Below are 22319 nucleotides of genomic sequence, written 5' to 3' on the forward strand. Positions count from 1 at the left end.
CCGATCCTCGTGTTCTTGCCTGCAGATCCTGAAGAATCTCCTCCAAGGTCCTGGGGATCAGGATCCTCCTTTTCTACATCCCGAGGAAAGAATTTCCTCCACGGTCCCAGGGATCACGATCCTCCTTTCCCAGATCCCAAGGGAAGAATCCCCCCAAGGACCCAGGGGGTTGGGATCCTCCTCTCCCAGCCTTGCTTCCTCTCGTGGATCCCAAGCGAAGGAGCTGGGATCCCACAGGATCAGGACCTTCCTTTCCCAGATCCTGAGGGAAGAATCCCATCTTCCAGAAGATTGGGATCCTCCTTTCCCAGATCCCAAGGGAATTACAGGAGGCAAAGCCAGGATCCCAGAAGATCGGGATCCTCCTTTCCCAGATCCTGAGGGAAGAACTGGAGGTAATTCCCAGATCCCACAGGACCAGAACTCTCCTCTCCATGATCCCAAGGGAACTACTGGAGGCAAAGTCGAGATCTCAGAGGATCAGGATCCTCTTTTCCCAATCCTCACGGGAAGCAAAGCTGAGATCCCAGAGGATCGGGATCCTCCTCTCCCAGATCCCAAAGGAATTACTGGAGGCAAAGTTGAGATCCCAGAGGATCAGGCTCCTCCTTTCCCAGCCCCTCCTCCCTCTCAACATCCCTCGGGAAGATCCCAGACACTCCCGAGCTTCCAACAATCCTTTATTTCTCTCTCCAAGGAATTGAACCCTGCGGGACACATCGGCTTTGGCATGAGAACCAGGGAACCCTTCCTGGCGGGAATTGGGCACCCCTGGACGAGGAAGATGCAGAAATTCCTCCCTGGAATCGTCGGGAAGTGTCCCCCGAGCCTCCTCTCCGATGGATATTTCTGGAATTCCGTGGATAGCGCCGTTGGTAGTAAATATCCTCTGGAATCTGACAAATGTGCATCTCAAGGATCAGAAATCCATGGATTTTTCCTCTCTGGAAAGGTGACAGAACATCCCCAAAGTCCCCCCTGCCACCTCCAGGCCCCCAGGAGGGTCCCCCCCGTGTCCCCTCTGTGTCCCCTGGGGGGGCCTTTGGGTGCTGGGAGGGGAAAATCCCGTCCTGGAAAGGTGGGAATGGGAAAGGAGGGAAACTTTCCTTCCCAGCTGGGGTGGTGGTGACAGAGGTGTCCCCCGGGATATCACCGGGAATTCCGGGAGCGTCCCCGGGTGAATGTGGTAGTGGGAAGGGTTCTGGAGGAAAGGATGGAGAAGTGTTGTAAAATCCCAGATTTCCCCCAAAAACCTCTCTGAGGGAAAAGATTCCATCCCCGGAAGATGGAAATGGGGATCCCAGGGGATAATTGTCCCCAAAATTCCTCCCTGAGGGAAAAATTCCATTCCCAGAGTCCCAGTGAGGATGGAGATGGGGATCCAAGGGGAAAATATCCCCAAAAAAAACCTCCCTGAGGGGAAATAATTCCATCCCTGGAGCCTTGGGGAGGATGGAGATGGGGATCCCATGGGAAAATATCCCAGATTGTCCCCAAAATGCCTTCCTAGGGGGAACAATTCCATCTCTGGAGCCTTGGGGAGGATGGAGGTGGAGATCCAATGGGAAAATGTCACGAATTTTCTCCAAAATACCTTCCCAGGAGGAACAACTCTATCCTCAGAACTTTGGAGAGAATGGAAATGGGGATCCCATGGGAAAATCTCCGGGATTATCCCCGAAAAAACCACTCAGAGCCTTGGGGAGGATGGAGATGGGGATCCCATGGGAAAAATCCCAGATTGTCCCCAAAATACCTTCCCAGGGGGAACAATTCCATCCCTGGAGCTCTGGGGAGGATGGAGATGAGGGTCCCATGGCAAAACATCCCAAACTGTCCCCCAAACACCTTCCCGAGGGGAACAATCCCATCCCCAGACCCTCGGCACAGAGGGATGTGGAAATCCTGTGGGATCAACCAGACTCCCACGGATGATTCCCGCTAAATCCCGAGGACTCCCAGCTCTGCCCCGCTACGAATTTGGGTTAAGACAGCCCCAAATCGCAGGGTTTGGAGCAGCCTACGTGACTCCCGGCTGCTTTTCCGGGCGGCTGATGTGGAAAAGCTCCGGCTAAGCCCCTCTTAGCCTGATTTCCGCGGCCATCGGGTCCCTCTGCGCTTCCCGGGGAATTCCCGAGGATCCGGAGCATGGAGAGGCCACAGTGGGAGATGCTCCCCAATCCCACCGGATTCTGAGGCTCTCCTGCTCTCCCAAGTTTCACATTTTCAAGGAGTGGGGGAATTTTTTGTGTGTGAAATTAAAATCCAAGAGGTTTTAAATTAAAATCCATTCTGGAGCGAACCGGGACAGCCCCGCTCCGGCGTCGTTCCCGAGTCCAGAGCGGCTTCCTCCCGCTCCGGGAGTGATCCGGGCTGGGGGGCGTGAGGGGGCTACACGGAGCTGCGGCGCTTGGCGAATCCCGGGAACGCCGCCAGGCTCTGGAGCCCGGTGGACACGGAGCTGATGGCGGAGCGCCGGGAGCGGCAGAAGCACCGGTGCTCAGGAGTCTCGGGACAGCGGGCGGGCGAGGAGTGGCTGCGCTCCACGCCCGTGTCCGAGCTGGACAAATCCCTGGGAATGATCATGGGGATGGAATACTGCAGCTTCTCGCGGCTCTTGTACCACAGGCACGAGCACACCGACTGGAAGTGCAGCACCTCGGCGTAGACGTTCCGGAAGCCGCTGTCGGCCGGGGCCACCGCGGAGGCCTCGGGGACGGCGGCCACGGCTCCGGAGCGAGCCCCCCGGCTGAGCAGCGCCCGCTGCTCGGCGTCGCGGCGCTCGTCCTCGGCGTTCATGGTCATGAAGCGCAGCACCACCAGGTTGAGGAAGGCGCCGATGACCGTCAGCCCCGTGAGGATGTAGACGAAGCTGAAGGCCACGTACTGCGGCTGCGTCTGCAGCGCCTCGTCCTTCTGCAGCGCCACGTAGTCGCCGAAGCCGATGGTGGTCAGCGTGATGAAGCAGTAGTAGTAGGCCTGGAAGAAGCTCCAGTTCTCGTAGTGCGAGAAGGCGGCGGCGCCGATGCAGAGCGTGCTGACACACGAGAAGAAGCCGATGGTCACCATGTTGGCCATGGACACCTCCGGCCGCCGCATGCCCAGGCGCTTCTTGAGGCGGCGCAGCAGCGAGCGCACCAGCGTGTTGATGCGCTCGCCCAGGCTCTGGAACATCACCAGGGTCAGGGGGATGCCCAGCAGCGCGTAGAGCATGCAGAAAACCTTCCCGCTGTCCGTGCTGGGCGCCGCGTGCCCGTAGCCTGCGGGGAAAGGGAGAGCGGGGTCGGATCCGTGATCCCGGCGGGAATCGGGAGTGGGGAATGTCGGTGTGGGATCCCGAAGTGGTTGGATGGGAGCAGAGCTTAGAGCTCATCCCATTCCAAGCCTGACACCTCCAATGATAGCAGGGTGCTCCAGCCTGGCCTTGGACACTGCCGAGGATCCAGGGATTCTCTGGGAATTCCAGCCCAGCCGGGAATTCCTTCCCAAGATCCCACCATCCCAAGCTCCCCTTTCCCACTGGAAGCCATTCCCTGGCTCCTGCCCCTCCAGCCCTTGCCCAAATCCCAGCTCTCCTGCAGCCTCTGGAAAAGGCTCCAAGGATTCCCTGGATCCTTCCCTGATCCAGCTGCACATTCCCAGCTCTCCCAGCCTGGCACTGGATCCATCCCCACCCCGATTCCTCCTTGAGAAGGATCCAGGGGCTTCACTGGGAATTTAGGACTCCAGGAAGGATCTCCCACCCCTTTTCCTCCCTTTTCCATCCCTGACTTCCATAAAAATCCCTCGGGATGGATTCTGAGTGTCCTTTATCATGGAATCATGGGGCGGTTTGGGTGGGAAGGGATCTCCAATCCCATCCTATTCCAACCCCAACTCCTTCCACCATCCCAGCCTGCTCCAAGCTCCTTCCAGCATTTCCTTGGACACTCCCAAGTCTCCAGGGGCAGACACAGCTCCTCTGGGAATGCTGTGCCAGTGACAATGTTTGGGTGGACCCTTGGGTGGAGGCACCTACCCCAAGCCTGGGTTTGGGAAAATTCCCAAAATTCCCGTCCCAGACTCGCTGGAGATGGGGATAACCAGGATTGTGGCTGTCTCCAGGGCCGAGCGCTCCGTCTGTCCCCTGTCACCCCCCTGTCCCCGTCCCGGTGCCCCAGTTCCTGCCACCTGGGGGCTGCATCCGCATCCGGCCCCGGGAACAGCTGTGCTCCCGTAATCCCCCCTGCTGCAGATGGGATTTATCCCGCCCCGTGCCCCCGGATCGGCTCTCCCGGATGGACCCCGGGATGCCGCGGGCATGGGGGCCTTGGTGGGGGTGGCAGGAACCAGCTGCTCCCTGTCCCTGTCCCTGTCCCTGTCCCTGTCCCTGTCCCTGTCCCTGTCCCTGTCCCTGTCCCTGTCCACTTTTTCCTTTTCCTTTTCCTTTTCCTTTTCCTTTTCCTTTTCCTTTTCCTTTTCCTTTTCCTTTTCCTTTTCCTTTTCCTTTTCCTTTTCCTTTTCCTTTTCTTTTTCCACCCTTTCCCTCTTCCTTTCCAATCTCTTTCCTTCTCCTTCTCTTTCTTACTTTCCCTTGCTCTTTCTTCTTTCTCATTTTCCTCTTTTCCATCTTTTCCTCCCTTTCTTCCTTTTTCTCTTTTCCCTTTTCCTTTTTTCCTTTGCCTTTTTTACTTTTCCTTTTCCTCCTTTCCCTTTATCTTTCCCTTTCTTATATTTTTCCCTTTCTCTTTTTTCTTTTCTTCCTCTTCTTCCCCTTTTCCTTTTATTTTTCAATTGCTTCTCCATTCCTTCTCTTTCTTAGTTTTCTCATTTTCCTCTTTTCTTCCTTTTCCTTTTTTTAAAAATTTCCTCTTTCCTTCTTTATCTTACTTTTCCTTCCTCTTTCTTTTGCATTTTCCTCCTTTTCCTTCTTTCCCTCCTTTTCTTCCTTTCCCTTTTTATCACTTTTTTTTTTTTTACTTTTCCTCCTTTTCCTTTCCCTTCTCCTTCCCCTTTTCCTTTCTCTTTTCCCCTTCCCTTTTCGTCTCCCAGGAAAACCAGGAGCGGGCAGGAACAGGAAGGAAACTCCAAACCTCTTCCCTTGGACTTGGAGCATTCCTGGGCTCCTTTTCCAGGGCCTATCCCAGCTGTGATCCCAAACCTTTGGGAACACTGAGAAGGGCTCATCCCGTCCCTAATCCCGATCCTGTGTGCTTAATCCCAATCCTGAGTCCCTGATCCCGATCCTGAGTCCCTAATCCAAATCCTGTGTCCCTGATCCCAATCCTGTGTCCCTTATCCTGATCCTCTGTCCCTTATCCTGATCCTGTGTCCCTTATCCTGATCCTGAGTCCCTAATCCCAATCCTGAGTCCCTGATCCCAATCCTGTGTCCCTTATCCCGATCCTGTGTCCCTTATCCTGATCCTGAGTCCCTAATCCCAATCCTGAGTCCCTGATCCCGATCCTGAGTCCCTGATCCCAATCCTGAGTCCCTGATCCCAAGCCTGTGTCCCTTATCCTGATCCTGTGTCCCTTATCCTGATCCTGAGTCCCTTATCCTGATCCTGAGTCCCTAATCCCAATCCTGAGTCCCTGATCCCGATCCTGAGTCCCTAATCCCAATCCTGTGTCCCTGATCCCAATCCTGAGTCCCTGATCCCAATCCTGTGTCCCTGATCCCGATCCTTTGTCCCCCTCACTGCCACCCTTGGGGGGACACGGATGGAGCTGAAGCGAGGGGGAAATTTGGATTGTGGGATCTCCTCCAAGGAGGAGCTGCTGTGGGATCTTCTCTGTGGGGAGGGAATCCATGGAGAGGGAATCCATGGGATGGAATCCATGGGAGGAAATCAATGGGAAGGAATCCATGAGAATTAATCAATGGAGAGGGAATCGATGGGAGGGAATCGATGGGAGGGAATCGATGGGAGGGAATCCATGGAGAGGGAATCAATAGGAGAGAATTGATGGGAGGGAATTGATGGGATGGAATCCATGGAGAGGGAATCCATGGGGGGAATCGATGGAGAGGGAATCCATGGAGAGGGAATCGATGGCAGGGAATTGATGGGAGGAAATCCATGGGAGGGAATGCATGGCGGGGAATCCATGGAGAAGGAATCCATGGGGGGAATCCATGGAGAAGGAATCCATGAAGAGGGAATCGATGGGAGGGAATTGATGGGATGGAATCCATGGAGAGGGAATCCATGGGGGGAATCCATGGAGAAGGAATCCATGGAGAGGGAATTGATGGAGAGGGAATCCATGGAGAGGGAATCCATGGAGAGGGAATTGATGGAGAGGGAATGCATGGAGAGGGAATGCATGGAGAGGGAATCATGTGAGAGAGAGCAACATCTGAGAGTGGCATCTGAGAGCATCGCTGGAGAACACCTGAGCATCACCAAAAATCATCACCAGAGCAGCACCTGGGAAACACCTGGGAATCACCTGGGAAACACCTGGGAAATACCTGGGGAATACCTGGGGAACACCTGGGAAACACCTGGGGAACACCTGGGAAACACCTGGGAATCACCTGAGAGCATCATCTGCACATTGCTGCAGAGCAACACCTGAAACCATCCCCTGAGCATCCCCTGAGCATCACTGGAGCATCACTGGAGCATCACTGGAGTATCACCTGACAGCATCACCTGAGAGAATCACCTGAGCATCACTGGAGCATCACCTGAGCATCAGCTGGCAGCACCCCCTGATCCATCCCTGCCCTGTGTTCCTCCTCCCTGCTCTGAGTGTCCCTGTCTCCCTGTTCCTTGTGTCCCTCCCTGCCCCTTGGGTCCCTCTCTCCCTGTTCCTCATGTCCTTCTCACTCATGTCCCTTCCCTGTTCCCTGTGTCCCTTCCTTGTTCCTCGTGCCCTTCTCTCCCTGTTCCTCATGTCCCTTCCCTGTTCCTCATGTCATTCCCTGCTCCTCGTGTCCCTTCCCAGTGTCCCTCTCTCCCTGTTCCTCATGTCCTTCTCACTCCTCATGTCCCTTCCCTGCTCCCTGTGTCACTTCCCTGTTCCTCGTGTTCTGTCCAGTTCTCCGTGTCCCTCTCTCCCTGTTCCTCATGTCCCTTCCCTATTCCTTGCGTCATTCCCTGCTCCTTGTGACCCTTCCCAGTTCATTGTGTCCCTTCCCTGTGTCCCCTCTCCCTGCCCCTCCTGTCCCTCTCTCCCTGCTCCTCCTGTCCCCCTCTCCCTGCTTCTCATGTCCCATCCCCGTGTCCCTCTCCCAGCTCCTCCTGTCCCTCTCTCTGCTCTTCACGTCCCTCTCTCCCTGTTTCTCGTGCCCCTCTCTCCCTGCTCCTCATGTCCCTCTCTCTGTTCCTCATGTACCTCTCTCCCTCCTCCTCAGCCTCCTCATGTCCCTCTCTCCCCGTTGCTTGTGTCCCTCTCTCCCAGCTCCTCGTGTCCCATCCCTGTGTCCCTCTCTCCCTGTTCCTCATGTCCCTCTCTCCCAGCTCCTCATGTCCCTCTCTCCCTGCTCCTCATGTCCCTCTCTCCCTGTTCCTCATGTTCCTCTCTCCCAGATCCTCCTGTCCCATCCCTGTGTCCCTCTCCCTGCTCCTCATGTCCCTCTCTCTGCCCCTCATGTCCCTCTCTCCTTGTTCCTCATGTCCCTCTCTCCCTGCCCCTCATGTCCCTCTCCCCGTTGCTCCTGTCCCTCTCTCCCTGCCCCTCGTGTCCCTCTCCCCGTTGCTCCTGTCCCTCTCTCCCTGTTCCTCATGTCCCTCTCTCCCCGTTCCTCCTGTCCCTCTCTCCCTGCCCCTCGTGTCCCTCTCCCCGTTGCTCCTGTCCCTCTCTCCCAGCTCCCCATTCTCCATCCAGCCTCACATCCCGATCCCTCATCCCTCCCCTCACCATCCCCATCCCAGGAATTCCCAACCCTCCCCATTCCGGCTGTCGGGGTGGATTTTGGGATGGGCCCTGCGGCGGTGCCCGGGCTGCCTTTCCAAAGCCTCCCTGGGCACCTCCTGCCCTCTCCAGCCCCTCCGTCCCTCGCCGGCCTCCCGGAGCTATTTTTAGCGCTCTTTCCCGAGGGAAGGGAGTTTATGAGCTCTCCAAGGCCGCTCAATCCCCCGATCCCCCCCCGTGCCCGGTTTTAGCTGGAGCTGCCTGAGCTCCGGCACGTCTGAGCCTGGGGGGAAGGTCGGGAATGGCAGGAGAGGGAAAACCCCGGGAAAAGGCACCGGGGGTGACCCCCAAATCCCTCTGGGACCCGCGGGTGGCGAGGGGTTGTGTTGGAGAGGAGGGCACGTCCCAGCGGGGAAATCCGCCGGGAATAACCCCTGGAATCCCGGCTCCTTTCCCGCCTCCGGCCCCCCGGCCCTTCCCGGTGTCCCGGGGGTGTCCCGGGAGCCGAGGGGCGGCGGGGCCGGGATGAGCCGGGATCCCGCTCCGGGCAGGGCCGGGAGCCGGGATGGCGTCCCCGGGGAGGGAGGATGACACGTCCCGCAGGAACGCGGCCGATCCTGGCCTTTTTAGGGCCGGAGGAGCGGGGCTGGACCCGGCCCCGGAGCAGGTGCAGGGCTGGCCCCGCGCCTGGAGCGGATCCCGGCTGTCCGAGCCGCGATGGATGGCCGGGATTAGCGGGACAGCTGCGGGAACGCGCCGGGAACGGGCCGGGGGGAGGACGGCACACGGCCGGAGGGCCGGGAGGGCAGGGAAGGATCCTCGGGAATGGGGCTGGAAGGGTGGGAAGGGGATGAGGCCGCCGGGAGGGGCAGGGGATGGGGCAGGGATGAAGGGAGTGGGGCAGGGATGAAGGGAATGGGGCAGGGATGCAGGGAATGGGGCAGGGGGTGCAGGGAATGGGGCAGGGGGTGCAGGAATGGGGCAGGGATGAAGGGATTGGGGCAGGGATGAAGGGATTGGGGCAGGGATGCAGGGAATGGGGCAGGGATGAAGGGAATGGGGCAGGGATGAAGGGATTGGGGCAGGGATGAAGGGATTGGGGCAGGGATGAAGGGATTGGGGCAGGGATGCAGGGAATGGGGCAGGGATGCAGGAATGGGGCAGGGATGCAGGGAATGGGGCAGGGATGAAGGCAATGGGAAGGGATGAAGGGAATGGGGCAGGGGGTGCAGGGAATGAGGCAGGGATGCAGGGAATGGGGCAGGGATGAAGAGAATGGGGCACGGGATGAAAGGAATGGGGCAGGGATGAGGGAATGGGGCAGGGATGAAGGGAATGGGGCAGGGATGAGGGAATGGGGCAGGGATGAAGGCAATGGGGCAGCGATGAAGAGAATGAGGCAGGGATGCAGGGAATGGGGCAGGGGGTGCAGGAATGGGGCAGGGATGCAGGGAATGGGGCAGGGATGAGGGAATGGGGCAGGGATGCAGGGAATGGGGAAGGGATGAAGGAGTGGGGCAAGAATGCAGGGAGTGGGGCAGGGATGCAGGGAATGGGGAAAGGGGATAGAAGGAGCCTCCTCGTGCCAGCCCTTCCTTATATCCCACTGCTCCCAGTAAAGACCAGCATCCTGCTCCCAGCAGGGATCACTGTCCCACTGTTCCCAGTAGGGATCCTTCTGTTCCCAGTAAAGATCCCGCCGTTCTCAGCAAGGATCATTATCCCACAGTTCCCAGTGAGGATCCCGCTGTTCCCAGTAAGGAACCTGCTGTCTCCCAGTAATGATCCCGCTGTTCCCAGTATGATCCCACTATTCCCAGTATGATCCCACTGCTCCCAGTATGATCCCTCTGTTCCCAGTAAGGATCCCATTATTCCCAGTATGATCCCGCTGTTCCCAGTGCTGGGACTGAGCCGGGCCATGCCAGCTGTCCCCAGGCCGGGGGAGGGGACGCAGCTGTCCCCCGGGAGACCCCCGCATTCCCGGGAGCAGCAGGATGGCGGCTGGGAACGGCAGCAGGTGCTGGTGGCCGCGGAATTCCAGCCTGGCCCGGAAAAACACGGAGGGACACCGAGGGACACGGGCAGGGACACGGGCAGGGACACGGGCAGGAGACACGGGCAGGGGACATGGGCAGGGGACACGGGTGGGGACATGTGGAATGTCCCGAGGGGTTGGGCAGGGGGACACGGGCAGATGACACGGGCAGGGGACACAGGCAGGGGACACCTGGGTCCTGCAGGGCCACCAAAATCCCTGGGTGGGGCTGGGGGACACAGGAGGGGACATGGGGACACCAAAATCCCTGTGTGGGACTGCGGGCAGCAGGAGGGGACACAGGGACACTTCCTGCAGCCGGAGCAGAGGGATGGGATCTGGGACGGGCTGAACTGGGAATGAAGAGATGGAGGAACCCCTGGAACTCCCAAAATCCCGACTGCCCCTGTCCCAGCTGTTCCTTGAATCCACCCATCCACCATCCATGGATTCATCCATCCATGGAACCATGGTTCCATCCATTGAGCCATGGTTTCATCCATCCATCCATCCATCCATCCATCCATCCATCCATCCATCCATCCATCCATCCATTATCCATCCATCCATCCATCATTCATCCACATCCATCCATCCATCCATCCATCCATCCATCCATCCATCCATCATCCATCCATCCATCCATCATCCATCCATCCATCCATCCATCCATCCATCCATCCATCATCCATCCATCCATCCATCATCCATCCATCATCCATCCATCCATCCATCCATCCATCCATCCATCCATCCATCCATCCATCCTCCATCATCCATCCATCTATCCATCCATCCATCCATCATCCATCCATCCATCATCCATCCATCCATCCATCCATCCATCCATCCATCATCCATCCATCCATCCATCCACCCATCCATCATCCATCCATCCATCCATCCATCCATCATCCATCCATCCATCATCCATCATCCATCCATCCATCCATCATCCATCCATCCATCCATCCATCCATCATCCATCCATCCATCATCCATCCATCCATCCATCATCCATCCATCCATCCATCCATCCATCCATCCATCCATCCATCATCCATCCATCCATCCATCCATCCATCCATCCATCCATCCATCCATCCATCATCCATTCATCCATCATCCATCCATCCATCCATCCATCATCCATTCATCCATCATCCATCATCCATCCATCCATTCCTCCATGGATCCATGGATCTCTCCATGGATCCCTCCATGGATCCATCCCTGGATCCGTCTCTCCCTCCATCCCCCCCTCCATCCCCATCCCCAAATCCCCTCTGCTCTGTCTCCCCCCTTCTCCCACATTCCCCCCGGAAAAGGGGGATGCCATTCCATGGGGATCAATCTGGGATCCCCCCACAGGATCCCAAGGCTCAGGGACGCCCAGGACCCCCCATTCCCAGTGGGATTTGTGTGGGGGGGGTTGGATGTGGGGAAGACCCTGACTCCCCCTTTTATCCCCCATCCCCCAGACTCCTTCGCCATTCCCAAAGGGACTCGGCTCCACAGCGGGATCCCCCCCCGGGATTTTTTTGGGGTGTGGGGGGTGCCTGATTACCCCTCCCCCAGCGCCTCCCGCCGCCGGGGGGGTCGGGATGGAGTCATGGAAAATCCCGGCGCCGGCCAAGCTCCCTGTTTGCGCCAAAACTGGCAATTTTTCCTTGGATTCTGGGGCCCCGCCAGGCCCCTTCCCGCCCCCCCGTGCCGCCTCTCCCTGGAAAAGGGGGGGCCCGCAGCGGGAGGGGGGGTCCGGAGCTCCGGGATGAGGTGGGATACCCCGGGAACGGCACGGGGCACCCCAAGGGGGGCGGCCCCCATGTCCTGGGGGGCACGGCTCCAGCGGGAATAAAATCCCTCAGGGATTTTAGATTTGGGGTGGATTTTGGGGGCGGATTTGGGGGTGGATTTTGGGGTGGATTTGGGGGTGGATTTTTGGATGGATTTTGGGGGTGGATTTGGGGGTGGATTTGGGGGGTGGATTTGGGGGTGGATTTGGGGGTGGATTTTGGGGGTGGATTTTGGGGTGGATTTTAGGGCAGATTTGGGGGTGGATTTTGGGGTGGATTTGGGGGTGGATTTTGGGGGTGGATTTTGGGTGGATTTTGGGGTGGATTTTAGGGCAGATTTGGGGGTGGATTTTGGGGTTGGATTTTGGGGTGGATTTGGGGTGGATTTTGGGGTGGATTTTGGGGTGGATTTTGAGGTGGAGTTGGGGGTGGATTTTGGGATGGATTTTAGGGTAGATTTTGGGATGGATTTTGGGGCAGATTTGTGTCCCAATATGGACAGGGATTGGTGTCCAGGTCCTTTCCAGCCAATGGGATCCTGTTCCAGGCAGGGAATTCCCGCCTGGAGCATCCAGGGGGTCCTGAGCCCCTCTGAAGGGGGACAGAGCCCCCAGACCCAGGCAGGATTCCAAAGGATCCCGGGAATGGGGATGGGGATTATGGCACGGGGATGTGGGATGGGGATATGGGATATAGGGTGAGGATATGGGGTGGGGATGGGGATATGGGGTGGGAATGGGATATGGGGTGGGAATGGAATGGAGATTATGGGATGTGGGATGGGGATATGGGATGGGGACTGGGATGGGAATATGGGATGGGAATGGGGGTGGAATTTATGGGATGGGGATGTGGAATAGGAATATGGGATGGAGATGAGGAATGGAGATTGTGGGATGGGGGTATGGGTGGGGACTGGGATGGAGATTATGGGATGAGGATCTGGCACTGGGATATAGGATGGGGTTATGGAATGGGGATTGGGGTGGAGATTATGGGATGGGAATGGGGATGTGGGATAGGGATGAGGGATGGATATTATGGGATGAAGATGCGGGGTGGGAATGTGGGATGGGAATGGGGATGTGGGACGGGATGTGGGATGGGGATATGGGATTGGGATGTGGGATGGGGATGCGGGATGGGGATGGGGATGCAGGACAGGAGTGAGGAATGGATCCCGTCCTTTTCCCCTGGGAGCTGCTGATTCCATCCATCCATCCCAGAAATCCCATTCCAGGCTCTCGGATCCACCCCGAGCCCGAACCCCCAGCATTTTAAAAACCGGGAAAAACTCCCAAACCTCCAGAAATCTGGGATGGCTTTCCCTGGCCCTGATCCCCCTGGTTCTCATTCCTCACCCCCAGTCAGGATTTGCTGGGATTTCAGGAGGAATCAGCTGGGAAAGGCCAGGAGCGGGAATTAGCGGGAATTAATTAATGGTGTCACTCCTGGGTGGAAAAAAGCTGGGAATTTATGGCCTGGGAGGGAGAGGGGGATGGGGAGGGAGGATCCAGAGGGGCCCTGATCCCGATCCTGATCCCAACCCCGACTCTGACCTCGATCCCAATCCTGATGCCAACCTGCCAATCCTGATCTGGATTTCAATCCCAATCCCAATTTTGATCCCAATCCTGATTCTATTCCAATCCCAATCCTGATCATGACTGTGATCCTGATCCTGATCCTGATCCCAATCCCAATTCCCATCCTGATCCCAATCCCCATCCCCATACTGATCCCAATCCTAATCCAATTCCAGCAATTCCTGGGGATGGGATGCCCCAACAACCCCCGGGATCGGGATGGCCAGGATGGCTTTCCCGGGAAAACCCAGGAGGGAATTCCAGGAATATTTCCCCTTCCATCCAGTTAATTCCAAAGCCTGTGGATGGTTTGGGAGGTGCCAGCACGGATTTCCATGGAAATGTTTGTTTTTGTGGAATGGGAGCAGGAATGGCCGGAGGGGTTGGGAGGAATTCCTGCCCTGGAATTGGGGCAGAGTTTTCCCCTTTCCCTGTTGATCCCAAATCCCGTTCCCTGTTCCCAAGGAGCCACCAGCAATTCCCATGGAAATGGGTTTTTTTTGTGGAATGGGAGCAAGAATGTCCCGAGGGGTTTGGGAGGAATTCCAGCCCTGGAATTGGGGCGGGAATTCCCTGGAATTCCCCTTTCCCTGATGATCCCAAATCCCATAGCAAGGAGCGATTTCCATGGAAATGTTTTGGGTTTTTTTGTGGAATGGGAGCAGGAATGTCCCGAGGGGACGGCGCGGCGGGAGCTCCTTATTCCAGCAATTCCCAACAATTCCCGGAGTTTCCACCCCCGAATCCCGGGAATTTCGGTGCCTTTCCCGCCGCCACGGAAGTGACAGGAGGGGACAGAGGGACAGAGGGACAGGGGACAGGGGGACAGAGGGACAGAGACACATGGGGACAGAGGGACAGGGGGACAGAGGGACAGAGAGGGGAGTGAGGGGATTGAGGGGACAGAGGAGACAGAGGGACAGAGGGACGGGGGGACAAGGGGACAGAGGGACAGAGAGGGGACAGAGGGACAGAGGGGACAGAGGGACTGAGGGACTGAGGGACAGAGGGAAAGAGAGGGGACAGAGGGGACAGAGGGGACAGAAGGAGGACAAGGCGGGTGACAAACGGGGACAGAGGGACAGAGGGACAGGGGGGACACGGGGACGGAGGGCACAGAGGGGTCAGGGGGTGACAAACGGGGACAGAAAGGGACAGGGGGAGGCCGAGGGGGACAGCGGGTGACAAACGGGGACAAAGGGCCCGGCCCCTCCCGGCCGCGCTCCGGGCGCTGCTCCCGTGACAAAGGCCCGGCGGTGACAGATGGTGACACCGCGGTGGCATTTGCCACCTGCTCCCTCTGCTCCCTCCCCGCGCGCGGCCGCGGGGGAGGGGGTGGGGATCGGGACTTTCGGGATTTTGGGATCGGGGTTTTTGGGGTTTTTGGGGTTTTTGGGGTTTTTGGGATCGGGGTTTTGGGGGTTTTGGGATCGGGGTTTTTGGGGTTTTTTGCATCGGGACTTTTGGGATTGGGATTTTGGGATCGAGGTTTTGGGGTTTTTGGGACAGGGATTTTCGGGATCGGGATTTTTGGGACCGGGGTTTTTGGGATCGGGATTTTTGGGATCGGGGCTTTTGGAATCGGGATTTTTGGGATCGGGATTTTTGGGGTTTTTCGATCGGGATTTCTGGGAGCCATCCAGAGCCAGCGCAGCCCGCTCTGGCTCGGGACAGCGGCAGAGGTGACCAGGGACACTGCCACCCCCCCGGGGACATCCCTGCCTCTGGAATTGCCGGATGGGGACAGAGGGGACATCCCTGCCTCTGGAATTTCTCAGGAACCGCGGGAAAGCTTTGGAGCAGCGGCGGGAGCTCCTCTCCCGTTTTTTTTCATGGATAAAGGGGGAAAAAAATCCCAAATGGATTCAAACTTTTCCCAGCGGGATCTGTAATCCCGGATTTTCCCCCACCGGGATCTCCCCCGCCTCAGGAACCACTTCCCAATCCCAGTCCGGCATTTCCCTGTCGCACCAAGAGCTGGGTGGTGAATTCCTGGAAAAATCCCTCTTTTCCTGCCCTGGAAAACCCAATTCCATGGGAATCATGGGAATTTCTCCCCCTTTTCCCTGGATTTGGAGCAGTCTCCTCTCGTTCCAGCCCCATCCCAGAACTGCTGCCATATCCAGCCACCCAAATTGTGGATTTTGTGGGATTGTGGGATTTTGGGATCTTCCTGGTCATGTCCCAGCCCCTTCCCCACATCCCTGGAAATTCCAGGAAAACCGGGCTGCATTCAGGGAAAGCCATTTGGGGCCATTCCCTCTGCAATTCCCACATTTGGGATGCTGGGAATCCTCATCCCAATCCCAAAACTCCCATGTGGAGCCCAGCTCCAGGATTTAAGGTTGGGAGCACCGGGAGCAGCTGGAATTTTTGGGATGCGACCTTTGGGTTGGGATCAGCCCCGCTCCAGCATTCCCAGCAGTGGGATTGGGAATTCTGGGTTTGGGAATGCTGGGAGAGGCCGAGCGGGATCCCACTCCATCCTTGGGGTGGATCCCAGCGGATCCGTGTCCCTCTCCGGCATTCCGGGATCCTTGGGATGGGCTGGATCCCGCTGGATCCCGCTGGAGATTCCCAGATCCCCCCTTCTGTACTACACCGGGGAATCGGACGCAATTCCAGAGTTTTTTCCAGCTGCTCCTGGCAGCCGGGAGAGGCCAGAGCCGGGATAATGGGAATGGCAAACACCGGGATAATGGGATAATGGGAATGGCAAACACTGGGATAATGGGAATAGTAAACACTGGGATAATGGGAATGGTAAACACTGGGATAGTGGGATAATGGGAATGGCAAACACTGGGATAACGGGAATGGCAAAAACCAGGAAAATGGGAATGGCAGACACCGGGATAAGGGGATAATGGGAATGGCAAACACTGGGAGAATGGGAATGGCACACACAGGGATAATGGGAATGGCAAACACCGGGATAAGGGGAATAATGGGAATGGCAAACACTGGGATAATGGGAATGGCAAACACCGGGATAACGGGAATAATGGGAATGGCAGACACTGGGATAATGGGAATGGCAAAACCCAGGAAAATGGGAATGTCAAAGACCGGGATAATGGGATAATGGGAATGGCAAACACTGGGAAAATGGGAATGGCAAACACCAGGATAATGGGATAATGGGAACACTGGGATAATGGGATAATGGGAATGGCAAACACTGGGATAATGGGAATACTAAACACTGGGATAAGGGGAATAGTAAGCACCGGGATAATGGGAATAATAAAGACCGGCACAACAGCCCTGGGAACAGCAAACACCCTGACACCGGGATCATGGGAATAACAAAAACTCCAGGAATAATGAAACACCCTGACCCTGACACCGGAATAAGAACTCTGGGAATAGCAAACACCCTGAGAGTGGGAATAACAAGTCTGGGAATGACAAACACCAGGATAACAGCCCCGGGAATAGCAAACACTGGGATAAAAATCCCCAGAATGACAAACGACCTGATACCGGGATAATGGGAATAATGAACATTGGGAAAACAGCCCCGGGAATAATGAACGCCCTGAGGGTGGGAATGACAAACACCGGGATAACAGCCCTGGAATAACAGCCTGACACCGGGATAAGAGCCCCAGGAATAAGGAACACCCTGAGAGTGGGAATAACAACTCTGGGAATGACAAACACCAGGATAACAGCCCCGGGAATAACAGACACCGGAAAACAGCCCCGGGAATAACAAACACCCAGACACCGGGATAATAGGAATAATAAACATTGGGAAGACAGCCCCGGGAATAATGAACGCCCTGAGGGTGGGAATGACAAACACCGGGATAACAGCCCCGGGAATTGCAAACACCGGGATAAAAGCTCCGGGAATAACAAACACCCTGACACCGGTTTAATGGGAATAATGAACATTGGGAAATCAGGCCCTGGAATAATGAACACGGGAATGACAAACACCGGGAATAAGGAACACCCTGAGAATGCAAATAACAACTCTGGGAATAACAAACACCGGGATAACAGCCTGGGAATAATGAACACCCTGACAATGACACCGGGGTAATGGGAATGACAAACACCGGGAATAAGGAACACCCTGAGAGTGGGAATAACAACTCTGGGAATGACAAACACCGGGATAACAGCCTGGGAATAACAGACACTGGGAGAACAGCTCCGGGAATAAAAACCAGCAGGATAAGAACTGCGGGAATAACAAACACCAGGATAACAGCCCCGGGAATACCAAACACGGGGATAAAAGCTCCTGGAATAATGAGCGCCCTGAGGGTGGGAATGACAAACACCGGGATAAGTGGAATAATAAACACCAGGATAACTGTGCCGGGAATGACAAACATCGGGATAACAGCCCCGGAAATAATGAACACCCTGAGACCGGGATAATGGGAATGACGAACACCGGGATAGCAGCTCCTGGAATAACAACCTGCCTGTGGGATAAAAGCTCCAGGAATAAGGAACACCTCGAGAGTGGGAATAACAACTCTGGGAATGACAAACACCGGGATAAAAACCCGGGAATGACAAACATTGGGACAAGGGCCTCGAAAATAACAAACACCCTGAGACCGCGATAATGGGAATGACGAACACCGGGATAGCAGCTCTGGGAATAACACCGGGATAACAGTCCTGGGAATTATAAACACTGGGAAAACAGTCCCGGGAATAATGAATGCCGTGAGGGTGGGAATGACAAACACCGGGATAATGGGAATAATAAACACCGGGATAACAGCCCAGGTAATAACAAACACCAGGATAAAAGTTCCGGGAATAACAGCAGGATAAAAGCTCCGGGAATTCCAAACACCAGGATAAAAGCTCCGGGAATGACAAACACCGGGATAACAGCCCGGGAATGACACCGGGATAAAAGCCCGGGAATAACACCGGGATAACAGCCCGGGAATAACAAACACCAGGATAACAGCCCGGGAATGACACCGGAATAAAAGCCCTGGGAATAACAAACACCGGGATAACAGCCCGGGAATAACAAACAGCAGGATAACAGCCCAGGAATAGGGAGCACCCGAGCCCGCTGTTTCAGCTCCGGGAATTCTTTTGCCTCCCCACACCGGGATTTCGGGCCTGGGAAACATCCCAGTATCCACACCCCAAAATCTGGGAACCCATGAGCCCCCCGATAGCCGGATCTGACCCCGGGAACCAACAGGCACCCCGGAATGCCTGTCCCCATCCTGGGAACGCAGGGACACCCCAACATCCGCGTGACACCCTGGGGACACAGGGACACCCCAAAATCTGTTTGACACCCCAAGATCAGTGTGACACCCCAACATCCACGTGGCAACCCTGGGGACACAGGGACACCCCAAAGTCCGTGTGACACCCCAAGATCAGTGTGACACCCCAACATCCGTGTGACAGCCCTGGGGACGCAGGGACACCCCAAGATCTGTGTGACACTCATGGGGACACAGGGACACCCCAACATCCGTGTGACAGCCCTGGGGACACAGGGACACCCCAAAATCTGTCCCAAAGCTGGTGTCCCCCATCCCACTGTGCCATTGTCCCATCCCTCTCCTCTCTCCGTGGGACCCGTGGGAATGGTCACCAGGGCCCTCTGTCCCCTCACTGTCCCCTCTCTGTCCCCACCCCTCAGGCCCTCCCTGAGGCTGAGCTTGGGGGGCAGTTGGGGGCCAGAGGACAGTGGGTGACCCCCAAGACCAGAGGGGTGACAGTGGGGGTGACAATGGGGGTGACAGTGTGGGTGACAGTGTGGGTGACAGTGTGGGTGACAATGGGGGTGACAATGGGGGTGACAGTGTGGGTGACAGTGTGGGTGACAGTGTGGGTGACAATGGGGGTGACAGGGGGGTGGGTCCCAAAGGGGGAACCCCCAGTGACACTTCCCAGGGTGGGGACAGGGCTGGGGACATCCTTGAGCGTGGGGGACAGCGGTGACACCCCCTGGGAGAGCCTGGCAGGGTGGGGACACGTCCCTGTCCCCTGCCCTGGGCTGGGGGACCCACAGGGACATGTCCCTGTCCCCGTGGGGCTGGGGACCCTGCAGGGACATGTCCCCAACCCGGGGTCCCACAGGGGGGTCCCACAGGAGCAGCAGAGCCACTGGCGGGGGGTGACAGCGCCTTGGGGACACATCCCGGGGCCGGGAGCATTCCCGGATCCCGGGGGGCGTGCGGGGGTTTCCCGGTGGGAGAGGTGACAGTGTGGGTGACAGTGCGGGTGACAGGGGGGTGACAGTGTGGGTGACGGGGGGGACAATGTGGGTGACAGGGGGGGACAATGTGGGTGACAGTGTGGGTGACAAGGGGGGACAATGTGGGTGACAGTGCGGGTGACAGGGGGGTGACAGTGTGGGTGACAGGGGGGGACAGAGGGGTGACAGTGTGGGTGACAAGGGGGGACAATGTGGGTGACAGTGTGGGTGACAGGGAGTGACAGTGCGGGTGACAGGGGGGTGACAGTGTGGGTGACAGTGTGGGTGACAGGAGTCCCGGCACTGCGGGATCAGGGATTTGGGGGGGCTCTGCCGGGGAATCGCCCCCAAAACACCGGGATGGGAAACGGGAATCGGGGCAGGGGGATCGCCCCAAAACACCGGGATGGAAACAGGGGGATCATCCCCAAAACACCGGGATGGAAATAGGGGGATTGGCCCCAAAACACCGGGATGAAAACAGGGGGATCATCCCCAAAACACCGGGATGGGAAACGGGAATTGGGGCAGGGGGATCGGCCCGATCCCACTGGGGTGGGAAAAGGGAATCAGGGCAGAGGGATCATCCCCAAAACACCGGGATGGGAAACGGGAATCGGGGCGGGGGGATCGCCCCCAAACACCGGGATGGAAATAGGGGGATTGGCCCCAAAACACCGGGATGGGAAACGGGAATCGGGGCAGGGGGATCGCCCCAAAACACCGGGATGGAAACAGGGGGATTGGCCCCAAAACACCGGGATGGAAATAGGGGGATTGGCCCCAAAACACCGGGATGAAAACAGGGGGATCATCCCCAAAACACCGGGATGGGAAACGGGAATCGGGGCAGGGGGATCGCCCCCAAACACCGGGATGGAAACAGGGGGATTGGCCCCAAAACACCGTGATGGAAACAGGGGGATTGGCCCCAAAACACCGGGATGGGAAACAGGGGGATCATCCCCAAAACACCAGGATGGGAAACGGGAATCGGGGCAGGGGGATCCCCAAACACCGGGATGGAAACGGGGAGATCGTCCCCAAAACACCGGGATGGGAAACGGGAATTGGGGCAGGGGGATCGGCCCGATCCCACTGGGGTGGGAAAAGGGAATCAGGGCAGAGGGATCGGCCCCAGAACACCGGGATGGGAAACGGGAATCGGGGCAGGGGGATCGCCCCGATCCCAAGGGATGGGGGAGAGGGGGGGCCGGGCAGGTTTTTCCCGGAGGCGGAGAGGGATCGCCCCGATCCCCCTGGGATGGGACACAGGGGGGTCCTGCAGGGTTTTCCCGGAGCCGGAGGAGCCGGGGAGGGATCGCCCGGATCCCACCGGGATGGGAAACAGCGGGGTCCGGGCAGGGGGATCGCCCCAATCCCAAGGGATGGGAAAGAGGGGGATCAGGGTAGGGGGATGCCCCCGAAATTACGGGGATGTGAGACAGGGGAGTTCGGGCAGGTTTTTCCCGGTTCCGGAGGAGCCGGGGAGGGATCGCCCCGATCCCAAGGGATGGGACACAGAGCACGGAGGGTTTTTCCCGGTGTCGGAGGAACGGAGCAGAGGGATCGCCCCGAAAACACCGGGATGGGAGAGGACAGGGGGGTTCGGGCAGGGGGATCGCCCCCAAAACACCAGAATGGGACACAAGGGGGTCCTGGGTGGTATTTCCCGGTCCCGGAGGAGCCGGGGAAGGATCGCCCCGATCCCAAGGGATGGGACACACAGCACAGAGGATTTTTCCCGGTTCCGGAGGAGCCGGGGAAGGATCGCCCCGATCCCAAGGGATGGGACCCAGAGCACGGAGGGTTTTTCCCGGAGCCGGCGGAACGGAGCAGAGGGATCGCCCCGGTCCCAGCGGGACGGGCGGCGGCGGCGGGGGGGTCTCGGGCGGCGAAAGCGCCGAGCTCCCGATTTCCCCGCGCTCCCTCGGGGCCAGGCGGGGCTTTCCCGGCGCTTCCCGGGTGGATCCCCAGATCCCGGCGGGATGGAGCCGGGCGGGGCGGGGGCAGCCGGTACCTATGGTGGTGATGACGGTGATGGCGAAGTAGAAGGAGCCGGCGAATTTCCACTGGACGCCGGCCTTGTGCGGCTTGAGCTTGAGCACGACCCGCTCGAGCTCGCCGTAGCTCTCGGCGCTCAGGTTGTACTTTCTCTTGAGCTCGTCGCTCTTGGCCTCCAGCCGCCGCCTCTCCGCCGTCTCCGCCTCGGACTCGAGCGCGTCGAAGACGGCGGCGCCCACCAGCAGGTAGCTGAAGGTGCAGACGATCAGCGCCAGCGTCCGCACGTTCTGCCGCTTCATGGTGCGCCGGCGGCGGCTGCGGGGCGCGGCGGGGCCGGCTGGGGCATGGCGGCAGCGCCCGGGCACGGCGGGCGGCCGGGGGAGGCGGCCGAGGCGCGGCTGCGGCGGCCGCGGCGGCGGCGGAGGAGCGAGGGAGGGAGGGAGAGGGAGGAGGGAGGAGGGAGGGAGAGGGAGGGGGAGGGAGGGGGAGGGAGGGGGCGGAGCTGTCCTTCAGCACCAGCGCCCCCGGGACCCCCCGAGAGTGGCACCGGGCGGTGTCACCCCGCTGGGGACAGCGCGGGAGCCGCGAGGCGCGGCCGGACCTGGGAGCCGCGGGGACAGGTCCCAAAGGGCAGATCCCAACTCTGGGAACAGATCCCAAAACCCAGATCCCAGCTCTGGGAACAGGTCCCAAAGGGCAGATCCCAATTCCCAACTCTGGGAACAGATCCCAAAGGGCGGATCCCAATTCCCAGCTGTGGGAACAGATCCCAAAGCTCAGATCCCAACTCTGGGAATGGATCCCAAAACCCAGATCCCAGCTGTGGGAACAGGTCCCAAAGGGCAG

At 58.0% G+C, this 22319-nt stretch overlaps 1 protein-coding gene across 2 annotated transcripts; it reads right to left on the bottom strand.

Annotated features, from left to right (window-relative positions):
• Positions 1–663: 663 nt before the first annotated feature.
• KCNK3 (potassium two pore domain channel subfamily K member 3) lies at positions 664–21864 on the bottom strand. Of its 2 annotated transcripts, XR_010357840.1 has the most exons (3): positions 21490–21864; positions 1757–3260; positions 664–1502 (listed from the first exon to the last, which is right to left on the bottom strand). XR_010357840.1 is itself a non-coding variant. In XM_064411489.1 (2 exons), the coding sequence occupies exons 1-2, from the start codon at positions 21770–21772 to the stop codon at positions 2392–2394; spliced, it is 1152 nt and encodes a 383-aa protein (XP_064267559.1). In that variant the 5' UTR covers positions 21773–21864; the 3' UTR covers positions 664–2391. The 2 variants fall into 2 exon arrangements, 1 of the variants encoding a protein (XP_064267559.1); XM_064411489.1 differs by having other exon boundaries at positions 664–3260.
• Between the last annotated feature and the right edge of the window lie 455 nt (positions 21865–22319).

Source organism: Passer domesticus, chromosome 3 (genome assembly GCF_036417665.1).
Source record: "Passer domesticus isolate bPasDom1 chromosome 3, bPasDom1.hap1, whole genome shotgun sequence".
In the NCBI taxonomy this organism is placed as follows: Eukaryota; Metazoa; Chordata; class Aves; order Passeriformes; family Passeridae; genus Passer; species Passer domesticus.

What these genes read in the sequence shown, in the direction of transcription:
- KCNK3 (XM_064411489.1), bottom strand. Translation starts at nt 21,772, where the DNA reads ATGAAGCGGCAGAACGTGCGGACGCTGGCGCTGATCGTCTGCACCTTC. An exon ending in CACCGTCATCACCACCATAG is followed by an intron (nt 3,261 to 21,489) that starts GTACCGGCTGCC and finishes CTTTCCCCGCAG; the next exon opens with GCTACGGGCACGCGGCGCCC.